Below are 15,467 nucleotides of genomic sequence, written 5' to 3' on the forward strand. Positions count from 1 at the left end.
AGAAAAGGACCTGGGGATTATAGTGAACAAGAACCTGGATATGAGTCAGCAGTGTGTCCTTGTTGCCAAGAAGGCCAATGGCATATTGAGCTGTATTACTAGAAGCATTGCCAGCAGATTGAGGGAAGTGATTCTTCACCTCTATTTGCACTGGTGAGGCCACACCTGGACTATTGTGTTCAGTTTTGGTGCCCCCCACTACAGAAGGGATGTGGACAAATTGGAGAGAGTCCAGCGGAGGGCAACAAAAATGATTAGGAGGCTGGGGCACATGACTTATGAGGAGAGGCTGAGGGAACTGGGCTTATTTAGTCAGCAGAAGAGAAGAGTGAGGGGGGATTTGATAGCAGCCTTCAATTACCAGAAGGGGGGTTCCAAAGATGTTCTCAGTGGTGGCAGATGACAGAACAAGAAGCAATGGTCTCAAGTTGCAGTGGGGGAGGTCTAGGTTGGATATTAGGAAACACTATTTCACTAGGAGGGTGGTGAAGCACTGGAATGGGTTACCTAGGGAGGTGGTGGAATCTCCATCCTTAGAGGTTTTTAAGGCCTGGCTTGACAAAGCCTTGGCTGGGATGATTTAGCTGGTGTTGGTAATTCTTTGGGCAGGGGATTGGACTAGATGATTTCCTGAGGTCTCTTCCAACCCTAATATTCTACCTCACTTCTTTGCAAACATCACTAGGTCAGCTCTGCCTGTTCATTACTACATCCAGTACACTGCTTGGGTGGTGTGGCAGAGCTGGGTTATAAACCCCTTAGATGCCCTGCCAAAGGGGTAGCTCCTCCCCGGCTTCCCGGAGAACAGCCAAGTGCAGAGGCCCAGACACTCAGCAAGGAGCTCAGCTGCAGGCTCTAAGGAGGGCAGGCTCAGAGGAATCAGCTGGGAGGAGATATAAGCCCAGGGAAAGGCTCACTGGAGGGGGAAAGGCGAGTCAGGGGGAAGACAGAGGGACTGCAGCTCTGCCTCTACCAGCAGCAGAAAGCCTCAGGGGCCGGTAGGCTCAGGGAAGGGTCTCAGTGGGGATTGGTGTTGTGTGAATTGGGACTTTGTATTAAGCACTGTAAATAAAAAGACACGGGTGAACCACCTGAAGGAGGCATTGGGACCCTTTTTGGACCACCCCAAGCACAGAGCACAGGGACGAGAGGTCAGTAACCTGTGCTGACTCTGTGACAGATGGACAGGGGCGGCTCCAGGCACCAGCACGCCAAGCAGGTGCCTGGGGCAGCAAGCCACGGGAGGCGCTCTGCCGGTCGCCGCGAGGGCGGCAGGCAGGTTGCCTTTGGCGGCATGCCTGCGGAGGGTCCGCTGGTCCCGCGGCTTCGGTGGACCTCCCGCAGGCGTGCCGCCGAATCTGCGGGACCAGGGATCTCCCGAGGCAAGCCGCTGAAGGCAGCCTGCCTGCCGTGCTTGGGGCGGCAAAATACCTAGAGCCGCACCTGCAGATGGATAAAGGTATTTTCTCTGACTGGTTTTTTAAACACTTTCTTCCACTTGTGAAAGACTACCTTATGTCAAAATCTGTACCCGTCCAAGCTGTACTACTGATCGGTAATGCTCCATCTCATCCTGCCATTGAAAATCTATTGACAGAAGATGGAAGCATTTGGTATTTGTTTTTACCACCAAATGTCACATGCATCATTCAGCCAATGAACTGAGGCATTCTGGAAAACATGAAATGTTGATACAAGCAAAGCCTTTTATAGTGAGTATGACTGGGATCAATGCAATTTGAATCTTACAGATTTTTGTAAACGTCTGACAAAACATGCTGTCTGCATGTGTGCTGAGTCCTGGAGTGATATCGGCCAAGCGTCTTTGACACGCTCATGGAATACACTTTGGCAGTGTATTGACAACACTGAGAGATAATTTGGAAAACAAGGATCAGATGGAAATAAATCAATTAATTTTTTCTGAAGAGCGACAGCTTTTGGATATCACCATGGAAGAACAGGAGGATTGGCTAAACGCAGATTAACATGAGAACAAACATCCTATTCTCAGCAACCATGAGATAATTGAATTGGTAAGAGAAACAGCACAACCAGACTGTGACGAGAAGGAGGGAGAGAACGCCAAGTGGATCCCATACATGCAAGCAGAAGAGTGTTTTGCTACTGTCTGCAATGGCTTGAACAACAGCCTGACGCCACAGCAATGAACTTAATGATGCTTCAAGAGCTACATACCTTGGCAGCAAAAAAGCGTGTTAGCAACCTCAGGCAGAGTACCATTAAAGACTGTTTCAAGTCTATGTAGTTTATCCTGTAGTACTTATGCAGGAAAGTTAAGTTTGGATAGGTTTTTTTTTGTTGTCATTATAAAGACTAGTGCCGGTACATTTTGCTGCAGCATTTTTTTTTAGTTCTATTTGAATGAACACTGAAATCGGTGGACTATTGCATTTTCTTTTCATGGATAACACTAAAAAGAAGCAAGAGAAATTACTTAAAATTGAAATACAGTACTGTGTTAAATGTAAACTACTAAAAATAAAGGGAAGGTTTTAAAAAAAGATTTGACAGGGTAAGGAAACTGTTTCTGTGCTTGTTTCCTTTAAATTAAGATAGTTAAAAGCAGCATTTTTCTTCTGCATAGTAAAGTTTCAAAGCAGTATTAAGTCAGTGTTCATTTGTAAACTTTGGATAGAACAACCATAATGTTTTGTTCAGAGTTATGAACATTTCAGAGTTACAGACAAACTCCGTTCCCCAGGTGTTCGTAACTCTGAGGTTCCACTATATTTACACTTCCAGCATTTGTATACAAGTACTTATAAAATGTGTCAATATTTAATTGTCTGCCCTCATGTGATGTAATTGGATGGGACTCTTTTTCGTTTGACTGTTTCTCTTCAGTTTCTACCTGTACTATATCTAGTCTCTCCTCTTTACTAGGATATAGAGTATCCCCTTTAATAAATCCTCCCCTGAGGGATGTCTCTGTCTGAACCACATGCTCCTGCACACCTGTCAGCTTTCCCCCAGCCCTTAGTTTAAAAACTCCTCTACAACCTTTTGAATTTTCCATGCCATGAGTCTGGTTCTGTATAGGCTCCTCCATTCCCAAGAGGTTCCTACTAAACCTAAATCCCTCCTCTGAATGCCATCATCTCATCCATACATTGAGGCCCTGTGTTCCTAGCCCTGCGTGTGGAAGTGGAAGCATTTTAGAGAATGCTATCATGAAAGTCCTGGATTTTGATCTCTTACCTTGCAGCCTAAACGTGGCCACCAAATGCATTAAAGATTGTAAGGTGCTCAGATATCACAACAGTGGGGGCTGGATAAATCCCTTGCACAAACAGGCCCTGTGATAAGCAGGAGAGAAGGAGCTGATGCTCCTGAGAGTGAAGGAAGCCATAGAGCCTGCCTGTTCCTGTGCAGACTCCATACAGCTGTAGCACTGGGGTCACAGCTGGGTCAGACAGCTCAGAGTGGACTAGCTGGGGGTGGGGGGCTCCCAGAACTTGCTGTGCTGTAAGGATGGATCTGCTGTAAATCCTAGGTTCGGGTTGAACCTTATAGTAAATGTGTACTCATAGACTATCAGGGTTAGAAGGAACCTCAGGAGGTCATCTAGTCCAACCCCCTGCTCAAAGCAGGATCAATCCCCAGACAGATTTTTACCCCAGTTCCCTAAATGACCCCCTCAAGGATTGAACTCACAACCGTGGGTTTAGCAGGCTAATGCTCAAACCACTGAGCTATCCCTCCTAACCATGTAGGGATCTGTGCAGGCAGCCCCAAGCACTAACCCCGTGGCATTAACAGGAGGATGCTGAGTTAATGTTTGCAGAGATCTGTTGTTGCAAAGAACTGTCCATTCCCCTGCCCTGCAGCACTTGTGCCTCTTTTTTCTGGGCAGGGAGATGTCAGCTCAGGCCCTACTGTGGTTTGCACCTGCTCTGCCCAGCTGGAGAAGACACTACGTGGTCTCCAACAGGCGAGAGTCAGGCCCTGACCATTGTCACCTGGGTTCTGGAATCCCAGTGCAGGGGCCAGGAATGCTCGCTCCCACAGACTCGCACTGCAGTCTGTGCCTTTGCTTTGCCCAGTTGCTGCCGGCACCATGTGCTGTTAATGCAGGCTCTGCTGGCTCTGCCAGGGAGGAGCCGCGGTCACTCTAGGGCTCAGAGTACAAGTGACAAAGTCTTTGCTGGTGTAAATTGGCACAAACAGAATTTGTCCCAGAGATTCTCCTGCCACTAAGGAGTGAGCTGGTCCCATAGATTCGAGCCCTGCCATCCCCAGCTGGCATTGACAGATGCAGCCCTCAGAGGGACGTGTTTGTTCCTCCTTGCTAGGCCAGGGTCTAGAGATGCCCTTGTGGCCCTGAGACTTCTTTGGGACCACATCAGAGCAGCATGCTGGGATCTGGGCCTTGTCTGCAATCTGGTTTAGGGTGAAACTCTGGACTTTACTCCATGAACTGGGGACCTTCACCCTTGCTGCTCAGAATGGCTGGACAGGATCAGGGCTGAGGGGAGGCCTGGGGAGAGACTACTGTGCTGTTGTGTGTTTTTTATCCCTTGCCCATCACTGTGGTGTCTGCCTTGCAGGACTGGGGTCCTGGTGCTGCCGTCCCTTCAGCCCTGCTATTCTGGAGGGAGAGGCTGCCATGGACCCTCTCCAAGTCCACACAGGGTGTGATGTGCTTGCTCCAGGGTGCAGAGGAGCATCCAAGCCCCTGTGGCACCTTGGCCTTCTGCATGGGGCACTGGCACCCACCCAACACCATGTCAGTGCAGCTAGTTTTGCTCTTTGATAACATTCACTAGAGGGTTGGCTCTGCAGATCTGGGTCCCACTTCATTCACAGTACCTGTCCGGCCTGTCTCCCTGTAGGTACTAGGAGGCCAGCTCAGACTGCGACACCCTGCATTGGGTCTCCATTGCCGTGAGCTGAGCACACCGTGCCCTCAGTGCTCCTTGCTGCACTGGCAGCCAGCGCACTTGTGATGTTTGCTGTGTAAACACGCCGGTGGCTGGAGGAAACGGACGCTCTGGCAAGTGACCTTGTGCAAGGCTGGGAGGATTTGTGAGACCTCCCCACAGCAGAGGAATGCTGAGCTAATTGCTTCCTACCCATCCCCTCGAGTGGGAACAAACTGTCCAGCAAAGAGACCCTCCTCCAGGGCCACCCAGAGGATTCAGGGGGCCTGGGGTCTTCGGCGGCGGGGGCCCCCCGCTTCGGCAGTAATTTGGCGGCGGGGGAGTCCTGCTCCGGGACCCGCCGCCGAAGTGCCCCGAAGACCCACGGCTGGGGCCCCCCCACTGCCGAATTACCGCCGAAGACCCGGCACTCTGGCGGCGCGGGGCCCCCGCTTCGGCGGTAATTCGGTGGCGGGGGGTCCTTCTGCTCCGGGACCCGCCGCCAAAATGTCCTGAAGACCCGCGGCGGGGCCCCCCCGCTGCCAAATTACTGCCGAAGACCCGACACTTCGGCGGCGGGTCCCGCTTCGGCGGTAATTTGGCAGCGGGGGGTCCGCCCCAGGGTGGAAGGACCCCCCACCGCCGAAGACCCGGAGTGGAAGAAGCTCCGGGGGCCTGGGCCCCGTGAGAGTTTTCCGGGGCCCCCGGAGCGAGTGAAGGACCCCGCTCCAGGGCCCTCGAAAAACTCTCGTGGGGGCCCCTGCGGGGCCTGGGTCCTGGGGCAAATTGCCCCACTTGCCTCCCCCTCTGGGTGGCCCTGCCCTCCTCTCCATATATTCACATGGAAACAGATGGAGAACAGTATCCTTCAGCAGCATGGGGCTTCTATGCCTAGGTGTGACTGGGTCATCCCCTCTGGGCCATCCTGGGTCTGGCTGGGCACTGCCCTTCTGGTTCGGTCTGGCTGGGCGCTGCCCCTCTGGGTCATCCTACTACCCCCAAGGGGCCCAGTCCAGCTTGCCCTGTTGGTTCCTGTAGGGTCCAGCTCCCCAGATTGATGTCCTAAGTCCCTCAGCAAACCCTTGTGAGCAAACACAGGTCTGGAGGGAGGCTGCAGTTCCACAGCACTTCAGTGAAGCATTAACCCTTCAAATGCTGACACTTCCCAGCCCAAGCCGTGCTCAGAACCACAGGATGATGACCGGGCAATGTCTCTCAGGGTCTGTACGGTGCCCAGCACAGCAGAGTATGGATTTCATTGGGCCCCCTAGGCATCACCACAAGACCAATATACGAGATAAGAATGTCCCTGCTCGTGCAGGGTTGTTCCCTACAACCCAATCCTGCTCTGTCTCTGGCTGGCTTGCTTTGACCAACGGGGAACAACACTTTCTAGTCCATGCCAGTGACAAATACACCATAACTCAGCAAATGTTTCCTGAATCTTGGGCCGAGACAAACAGCCAGGGAATTCGCTGAGGACCGGTGGGCAGGGACGCTGCAGGGCAGGGAGTTGGGCGGGTGCAGAGCCAGCTGACGGCCTGGGATTGTTGTAGGGGCCAGACAATGAGTCTCATGCCATTGCTAGTGGAGGTGAGTCGAGCCTTGGGAGTCGGCAGGGAGCTGGTTGACCATGGGTTCCGACTCCTCTCCTGGTTTCCAGCTGCTAAATTCCATTAGCCCCACCCCAACCAAATGCGACTCGAGGCAGGGCTGCTTGGACATTTACCATTGAAACATTTTTCAGTGGAAAATTGTTTTTTTCACTGAACAAGAATTTGTGAGGAAAGGATCTGCTGTGGGAAAGCTGAGCAGCTGAACCCAAGGCCAGGTGCTGGAGGCAAGGCAGAGGGGCCATGGCTTACAGATTTCATCCTTCAACATTATTCAGTGATTTCCATGTCTGCAGATAAACATTGCACAAATACAGTCTGCAACACCCAATGTGTTGGTTACTGTAGTTACATAATCAGCCAGTCAGGGAACAGAAACTATATCATGTGACATCGGGCAGGTAATGGGAATACCATAACCAAATAGACAATTGAAAATGGGCGCTCCATTGGCTAGGGACACAAGTCATATGCTGTTGTTTCTGCTGTCTGATTGGATGTCTAATGCAACTTACCGACCTTCTACAAATTGCAAATTTTAAAATCAAATATGCAATTTGCCATGTACTTTCTGTGAATGAGATTGGCAGAGACCCTGGTTTTTTTTGCCTTCCTCTGCAGCATGGGTCACGGGTCACTTGCAGGTTTAAACAAGAGTAAATGGTGGATTCTCTAATTTTAAGTCTTTAATTTGTGATTTGAGGACTTCAGTAACTCAGCCAGAGGTTAGGGATCTATTCCAGGAGTGAATGGGTGAGGTTCTGAGGCCTGCGATGTGCAGGAGGTCAGATTAGATGATCATGATGGTCCCTTCTGTCTATGAGACATCAGCATTCAGCACGTATTAGCGTGAGAGAAGCCTGCATGCTCAAATGCTCATGGAAAGTGTGTGTGAAAGGCCACGAATGTTGGTGAGGCACCACTCAAGTTTGAACCCCAGCAAATATAAATATATGTGGGAGGTGGGGGATCGGAGGAGAAAGGATCAGGGAGAAGAACAGCAGGGCAGTGGAGAGCAAAGCAGGACTTGGATCGAAGTACACATGCCTCTTACTCAGGATCAGAGGGCTGGTGCCGGGCTCTTGTGCAGCTGGGATCCTTCCAGAGCTGAATGAGCCAGGGCAGGGCCAAGGGGTTGGAAAACAGAGATGCTGAGGGTTCCCTCGAGGCCTCGTCTCCAGAGAATTGCCTGCCCTTTCCATTCTTAGCCATGGGAGGAAGCTCTTTGATCCGCAATGCTCACGATGGGTAGGCCAGGCTCAGCTGGGATTCCTTGGCCTCAGCAGTACTGTGTATTGTGACCCAGTTTACCTTCCTGGTGGGTTTGGAGGCTGCCAACACTAGGGGGACAGAGCAGCTGGCCCACAAGAGAGATTAGTTCTGCCCTGCCTGATCGAAGCCTTGACTTAGTGCCAGTTTGCAGCACCCTGGCTGCGAGGGGGCAGTGTATGCCCCAGCTGTTGTTCTGAGCTCTGAGCACTGTGACGTATTACAGATCTTCCTGCTGTTTCTTTTTCTTCCTAGAGATGTACGGGAGGCCGATAAGCCTGGCCAGATCCCTGCACAGCTGAGACATTTGTGAGCCAGTCGGAAGCTAGGCTTGGACCCAGCGGTCCCTTGGGCCCTAGACTGGCCAGCAGCAGCGCCAAACCCACCCAACTCTAACCATGGCCAGAGAAACTTTCTTCATATTGCCAGGCCCATAGATGTGGGAACTAGGGATGCTGGGGGTGCTGCCGCACCCTCTGGCTTGAAGTGGTTTCCATCCTATACAAGGTTTACAGTTTGGTTCACTGGCTTTCAGCGCCCCCACTATACAAATTGTTCCCGCACCCCTGCGGCCAGGCCTCACATACAGGCTCTGGCTAAGCCCTGCTCACAGGTCCCCAGGCAGCTCCCTGAGCTGAGAGCAGAGTCGGGACCTGGCTTGGGCTACAGACAGAATCCCACGCTGGCTAATGAGTGAGGCTCTGTCCCAGCTGTGATCATGTGGAGGGCCAGCTCCTATGCAGCGTGCACTGTGTTTGGGGTCAGGAGGTCATGAGTTCTAGTCCTGATTTTTTTTCAGTTACATCACCTAACTGTCCGGTGCACCAATGCTCCAGCCCATGGGGTGCATAGCCCTGCCCCAGGAAGTAGGTGCTGGCTGGGCAGTGTGATGAGGATGGGCTTGTTACTGCCAATTACTTGTATTTAAGTGGGGGAAACCCCCACAAAAACTGTTGCCAGTAGCAGCACATTAAGCAAAGGAGCAATGATGGTTGGCCGACTAATCTGATACCAGTAACAACGGGCTGGTTCTAAAGGGCCTCGTAGCCAGCTGCCCATGCTTCGCTCTCATTCCCGTCCATTCCTCTCCAGTCAGAATTTTACACTGAAGAAACTGCCCACTGCACTCACCACACATGCAACTGCTGTTGAGGTGGGAAATGGCAGCTGTTAAACAGCAAACAACTGCTAGGGGGCAACCTTGCTTAGCGTCTGCGAGGCTTGCAGCACAGAGAGGGATTTCTGCAGGCTGGGGGCTTGCAATGTAATCCAGGAGTCATCCTGGAAAGGCCCCTCTCCCCCGCAGGGTAGGACTGGGAGGGCTCTGCTGTCACCACATGATCCCTGCCCTTCACAGTGGCCTCTTTAGCAACAGGGATCCCCGTGCCACTGCGTGCCTCAAACGGAGGGAGTGGGTGTGGAGGGGCCCCTGTTTGCCACTAACTGAGGAACGTCTCTGTCCTGTTGCTTTCCAGACGCCGCTCCCTGACAGCGAATCAGCCCCAGACTGTGGGCAGAGCCGTACGCAGGTGAGTGGGGTAGCCCCTGCTTCGGGAAGCCACCCCCATCACCGGGAGGCAGTTCGCTGCCCTGGGCAAAGAAAGCAACTCAAAAGGCCCTTGCTGCCTGTTGCTTGCAGGGCATCCCATGGCATCCCTGGACACTGGCTGGGTAGCTCAGTGGGCAGCAAGGGGAGAGGGAGCTGGGGGGTAGTTTTATCTTGCTGGTTTCCCATCCAAATTGTGAGCAGCAGTGACCCTGCTTAGCATGGGAGAGCCAACATGGGGCAAGCAGTGCCAAAGGCTCGTACAGACAGGGCTAGGGAGGAAGTGCCCAGTCCTGTGCCCAGCTTCTTGACTGCTGATGCTTGTTTGTCCCCCAGGCACATGCAGAGAAGGTTTGGAGAGCGGGGAGACTCCTGTACAGCCACCTCGTGAGCTCTTGTCCTGGCCTCATCCGCGATCACAAGTACCACCTCAGGCACCACAGGTGGGATGGCCCTGCTCTGTGGCCATGGCAGTACCTACCAGTGAGGGAGCCTCGCCGGGCAGCTTCTGTGTGCCTGGGTATGGACCCTCCTTGGGGCTAGACCTGGACAGACAGGTGGGACGTCATGGCCCCATCCCCAAAGCCAGAAAGGGAGAGACAATCATGGACCCTTGCAGGCCTGGTGCTTCCTACCCGAGAGAATGTAATGTCGCTAAATGTCAGTCACAAAGCAGGGCAAGTGTCCTCCTCCACACAGCCTTGCCCTCCGACCCACAGCCCCTGCAGTACCTGCCCTGGGTCCCTCCCTCCCCAGCTCTGCCGGAGCCCCTTGGTCTGACCTTCAGCCCCTTCTATTCCCCCCCTGGGTCCCCCCCACAACTCTGCTGGTGCCCCTCAATCCTCACCCACAGCCCCAGCTATCCTCACCCTGGGTTTCCCCCGCCCTCCTCAGCTCTGCTGGTGCCCCTCAATCCTAAACCCCAGCCCCTGCAGTACCTGCCCTGGGTCCCCCTGTCTGCAGCTCTGCTGGTGCTGCTCAATCCCCACCCACAGCCCTGATATTCCACACAAACCTTCCTTGCACCTTTTTTCCTGCCTCGCTATGCCAGCCCTGAATTCCCCAGGTCACTAGTCTCGTCTCACCCATCCATCGCCCTTTTTCCCCTGCAGGCATTGTTGCTCCGGGAAGGAGCTGGTAGACTGGCTGCTCAGTGCAGGGCTGTCCATCCAAACGCGGGGCCAGGCCATTGGGGTTTGCCAAGTGCTGGTGGATGGAGGAGTCCTGACTCATGGTGAGAATCACAAAGGGTCTGGGAGCTTCCAGGACTCCGGCCACCTCTGCAGTGCCAAGCTGGGAGGAGCAGGCTGGAGAACATATGGAGTGTGGCAGGGTGGACTAGGCTGGGGACTGGGCGTGCCAGGGCCTGTGTAGGGCCCAAGGGCACAGGGTGGGGCTGAGAGCCATGTGGAGTTTGTCAGGTTGTGGTGGGCCAGGACCCAGCAGGGCAGGATAGGCCAGGGGCTGTGTGGGGTCTGGCAGGGCAGGCTGAGGACCCCATGGGGCCTGGCAGGGCAGGCTGTGGGCTGGGCCAGGTATGGAGCGTGAGATGTGCCAGGGACTGCCAGGACCCTGGTGGGGCAGGCTGAGGTCCTATGGGGTCTGACAGGGGTGAGGCTGGAAACCACGTGGAGTTGCTGGGCCAGGACCCGCTGGGGTGGGGCTGCCAGGAGTGTGAGGAGCCCATGGGATGGGCCAGGGGCTGCATGGATGTGTCAGACTTACACCGTCGCCAAACTCTAGCTCCGTGACTGGGCTCTGTGCTGTGGGGCCAGGGGCTAGGGCCCAATTCAAGATCCTGTCAAGTGTCTGCCCATGATAAGGAGAGCGAGGGGGGAATTGCCTGTGCGCACCCTCCCCCCCCACGGCACACGCTGACAGTGCCCACTGTAACCCTGGTGTCTGTTCCTACCCATCTCACGCTGGCCCTGCCCTCTCACGGGCTCACAGCAGCTCGTCACCTGGTCCAGGCACTTTGCCAGCCAGGCTCGTGTCACGCACGGTGTCGCACACAGGCTGATGCTGCCATGTGGCTCTTTCCCCAGTGAAGCAGGAGTGGCATTTCCAGGACAAGGATGCCCAGTTTTACCGCTTTGCCGAGGGGGAGCTGACTCTGGAGCCTGGCGCCTGGGACACTGAGGAGCTACTGGAGGCTTTGGCCTTTCTGGCCCAGCTGGGCCCTGATGCACTGCTCACCATGGCCCTGCGCAAGCCGTGAGTATGCCACATGTGCCCCCATGGCTGGGGGAGGGCTGGGCTGCCACCAAGAGACCCGCCCTCCCCACGGCTGGGCTACCCACCAAGAGACCCGCCCTCCCCACGGCTGGGCTACCCACCAAGAGACCCGCCCTCCCCACGGCTGGGCTGCCACCAAGAGACCCGCCCTCCCCCACGGCTGGGCTGCCCACCAAGAGCCCTACCCTCCCCCACGGCTGGGCTGCCACCAAGAGCCCTGCCCTCCCCACGGCTGGGCTGCCCACCAAGAGCCCTGCCCTCCCCCACGGCTGGGCTACCCACCAAGAGCCCTGCCCTCACTCACGGCTGGGCTGCCACCAAGAGACCCGCCCTCCCCACGGCTGGGCTGCCCACCAAGAGCCCTGCCCTCCCCCACGGCTGGGCTACCCACCAAGAGACCCGCCCTCCCCACGGCTGGGCTGCCACCAAGAGACTTGCCCTCCCCACGGCTGGGCTACCCACCAAGAGCCCTGCCCTCCCCCACGGCTGGGCTACCCACCAAGAGACTTGCCCTCCCCCACGGCTGGGCTACCCACCAAGAGCCCTGCCCTCCCCCACGGCTGGGCTACCCACCAAGAGCCCTGCCCTCCCCCACGGCTGGGCTGCCCAGCAAGAGACCCGCCCTCCCAACGGCTGGGCTGCCACCAAGAGACCCGCCCCCCCTGGCTGGGCTGCCACCCAGAGCAGCCGGGCTCAGTGGGCCTGAGACCCCAGGTGGGGTGTAGAGGGCGCTGAGTGGGCCATCTCCCCGCATTACAACAAGGGATCTGTGGTCTGCCTGGATCCTGGAATTGTCCTGCCAGGCTGGAGTACATGTGCGTGGTCAGTGCCCTCAACTCCAGATCGTAGACACACGGACCCCCCCTAGACAGCAGAGACCCACCCTGCTGCCTGGCCAAGGGCTGCCCTCTGCATGGGACCAGGCCCAGCTCAGGGGGCTGCCCTCATGTGGGGTCATGCCAGGGATGGGGGAGCTGCCCCGCATGAGGCCAGGCCTGAGTTGGGGGGGAGGGGCTGCCCTCATGGGGGGGTGGTTGCCCAGCTGAGGGGGCTGCCCTCTGTGTGGGGCCATGCCCAGCATGGGGCTCTGTGCCCCAGGCAGGGCCAGTGCCAGGGTAACACCACTCTCTCCCCAGCCCTGCCCAGCGCACGGAGGACGAGCTGGAGCTCATTTTTGAGGAGCTGCTGCACATCAAAGCTGTGGCTCATCTTTCCCACTCGGTGAGTGCTGGCTCCCCCCTCACCCCGGCCAACCCCTGCTCCCCCCCCCTCACCAGCCCCTCTCCCCACCAGCCCTGCTGCCCTCCACCTGCCAGCCCCTATTCCCCACCCAATGGTCAACCCCTGCCCCCCCACTCACCAGCCCCTCTCCCGCCAGCCCTGCTGCCCTCTACCTGCCAGCCCCCATTCCCTGCCCCCACCAGTCCCTATTCCCCTCCCCATGGTCAACCCCTGCTCTGCCCTCCCCCGCCAGTCCCCACTCCTCCGCCTGCCAGCCCCCATTCTCCTTTCCCCAGCAGCCCCCACTCCTCCCCACTGTCAACCCCTGCTCTGTCCCCCCGTCAGCCCCCACTCCCCATCCCACATCACCCTTGCTGCCTTCCACCCCACCTACAGTCCTGCTCCACCTCTACCCCTGCTGCCTTTACCCAGCTCCAGCCTCCTTCCAGCCATGGAGCACCCCCTGACAAGCACCTCTTGCCCTCTATGTATCCTAGACTGTCCATCCCGACCCCCCGGCACTCTCTGCCCCCATGGCCCCATGGAGTTCCGGTACCCAACTCCCCAGGCATCTCACTGAGACCCACTGGGCCCCTGCTGTTGCTCCTGCCAAGTTCTGCCAGGCAAGCCCGGCCCAGCAGCGCCCCTCCCTCCCACTCGTGCTGATCTCATTCAGCCCAGGCCTCATGCCATCCAGCGCCCGCCCCTCCATCCCACGACCCTCACCCTGTGCCGGGGCAGCGCTAAGGGGTGTCTCTCATTGCAGGTGAAGCGGGAGCTGGCCTCTGTGCTACTGTTTGAGTCACACCCTAAAGCGGGCACCGTGTGTGAGTATCACAGCCTGCCCCAGCCAGTGACTCTGTGCACGTGCTCCTCCCAGCCTGGGCCCAGAGGAGGGTGTCCTGCGCTCTGCCAGTCTGGTTCCTGGGGCACCACTGTGCCCAGCCTGGTGCCAGGCATCCTCTGACCAGGAAGTTACACCTTGGAGATGCAACACCAGGCACTGCTCCATGGTGTGCCATTGCCTGGCACTGCACAGCAGACTGACCAGCACCAGAGAGGGCAGTGACCTCCCCTGGCACCCACCACAGGGCTCTGATCCCAGGGACCCTTGTGCCCACCAGGCCCTGCAGGAAGGGAAGGGAGGAGCCCCGGGGCTGTTTGCTGGGGTGCAGGACCTGAGCCCTGTGCTCTCTGAGTTCCTGGGCGGTCAGCATGGGAATGGCTGGAAACGGTGGCATTCAGCGTTTGGCACATCCCGACCCCGCTGTGCTGCCCCACAGGTCCTCACGGCTTAGGGGACGGAGCCGGCCAAAGCACCAGCCCTGAGAGTGCTCGTCCCGGGCTCCCCAGATCTCCGTGCTCCCCAGGGCAGGGCTGGGCTGGGCACGGCAGCTCCCCTGGAACGCAGAGTCTCTGCGAGGCTGGGATGTGCGGTCTAGACCCCTGACAAGGGCTGCCCCATCTGCAGTCGCTTGGGCTCCCTGGACAAACCACGGCTTCTTTGCAGTGTTCAGCCAAGGAGACAAAGGCACCTCGTGGTACATCATCTGGAAGGGCTCAGTGAACGTGGTCACCCATGGCAAGGTATGTGCTTCCCCGCCCTCCACGCTGCCCTGCCCATACAATCCCACTGGGCCTCACTGCTGGGACGGAACCAGGACCTCCACGCTGCCCTGCCCCTACAATCCCACGGGGCTCCACTGCTGGGACAGAACCAGGACCTCCATGCTGCCCTGCCCCTACAATCCCACTGGGCTCCACTGCTGGGACAGAACCAGGACTTCCAGGCTCCTCCCGCTGCAATCCCACTGGGCCACACTTCTGGGACAGAACCAGGATCTCCAGGCTTCTCCCCCTGCAGGCCCACTGGGCTCCACTGCTGGGACAGAACCAGGATCTCCAGGCTCCTCCCCCTGCAGGCCCACTGGGCTCCACTGCTGGGACAGAACCAGGATCTCCAGGCTCCTCCCCCTGCAATCCCACTGGGCCCCACTGCTGGGACGTAACCAGGATCTCCTGGCTCCTCCACCTGCAGGCCCACTGGGATCCACTGCTGGGATGGAACCAGGACCTCCAGACTGGGCCTAGGGTGACCAGATAGCAAGTGTGAAAAATCAGGACCGGGGAGAGTATAGTTGCCTATGTAAGACAAAGCCCCTAATATCGGGATATCTGGTCACTTTAGCTGGGCCCCATTTCTGGGACGGAACCAGGACCTTTCGGCTCCGCCCCTTGAGAGCAACCAGTGGAGGTGGGAGCTGAAGGGCCTGTGCCCCCTGGGCCAGCATGGTGCTCCCCCTACATCCCAGCGCCTCCCGGATCCCCTGCTCCCCAGCCGGCGGGTGATGGTGTGGGGGTCTCTGGTTTCTCACCCAGCTGCCACCCCCAGGGCCTGGTGACCACCCTGCACGAGGGTGATGACTTTGGACAGCTGGCGCTGGTGAACGATGCCCCCCGAGCCGCCACCATCATCCTGCGGGAGGACAACTGCCATTTCCTGCGCGTGGACAAGCGAGACTTCAACCGCATCCTCAAGGTGGGCCCAGACCCTGAGCCACGGGGCCCAGCCACCCCCGGAGGGCAGTTCTCCTGTGTTCCCCTTCCTGCTGCCCCTGCCAAGCAGGCTGCTGCCTCTTTGGTCTGTGGGTCATCTCACATCACCAGAGCCCCATGGCCCTGTGTCCATGGTGTACCAGG

At 57.1% G+C, this 15,467-nt stretch overlaps 1 protein-coding gene across 4 annotated transcripts in view; it reads left to right on the plus strand.

Moving 5' to 3' along the window:
* The window catches only part of RAPGEF3 (Rap guanine nucleotide exchange factor 3), a 72,781-nt gene that overhangs the window by 32,298 nt on the left and 25,016 nt on the right, over positions 1-15,467 (plus strand). For 2 of the 4 annotated variants that reach the window (XM_039514500.1, XM_039514501.1), the window contains exons 3-10: positions 9,241-9,294; positions 9,648-9,754; positions 10,424-10,545; positions 11,357-11,525; positions 12,683-12,767; positions 13,534-13,594; positions 14,278-14,354; positions 15,160-15,306. In XM_039514500.1, coding sequence (XP_039370434.1) covers positions 9,241-9,294; positions 9,648-9,754; positions 10,424-10,545; positions 11,357-11,525; positions 12,683-12,767; positions 13,534-13,594; positions 14,278-14,354; positions 15,160-15,306 — 822 coding nt within the window. Of the gene's footprint in view, positions 1-9,002; positions 9,073-9,240; positions 9,295-9,647; positions 9,755-10,423; positions 10,546-11,356; positions 11,526-12,682; positions 12,768-13,533; positions 13,595-14,277; positions 14,355-15,159; positions 15,307-15,467 lie in introns of those variants that run through there. The other 2 variants (XM_039514504.1, XM_039514502.1) reach the window with 2 other exon arrangements.

This window comes from Mauremys reevesii, linkage group 25 (genome assembly GCF_016161935.1).
Source record: "Mauremys reevesii isolate NIE-2019 linkage group 25, ASM1616193v1, whole genome shotgun sequence".
In the NCBI taxonomy this organism is placed as follows: Eukaryota; Metazoa; Chordata; order Testudines; family Geoemydidae; genus Mauremys; species Mauremys reevesii.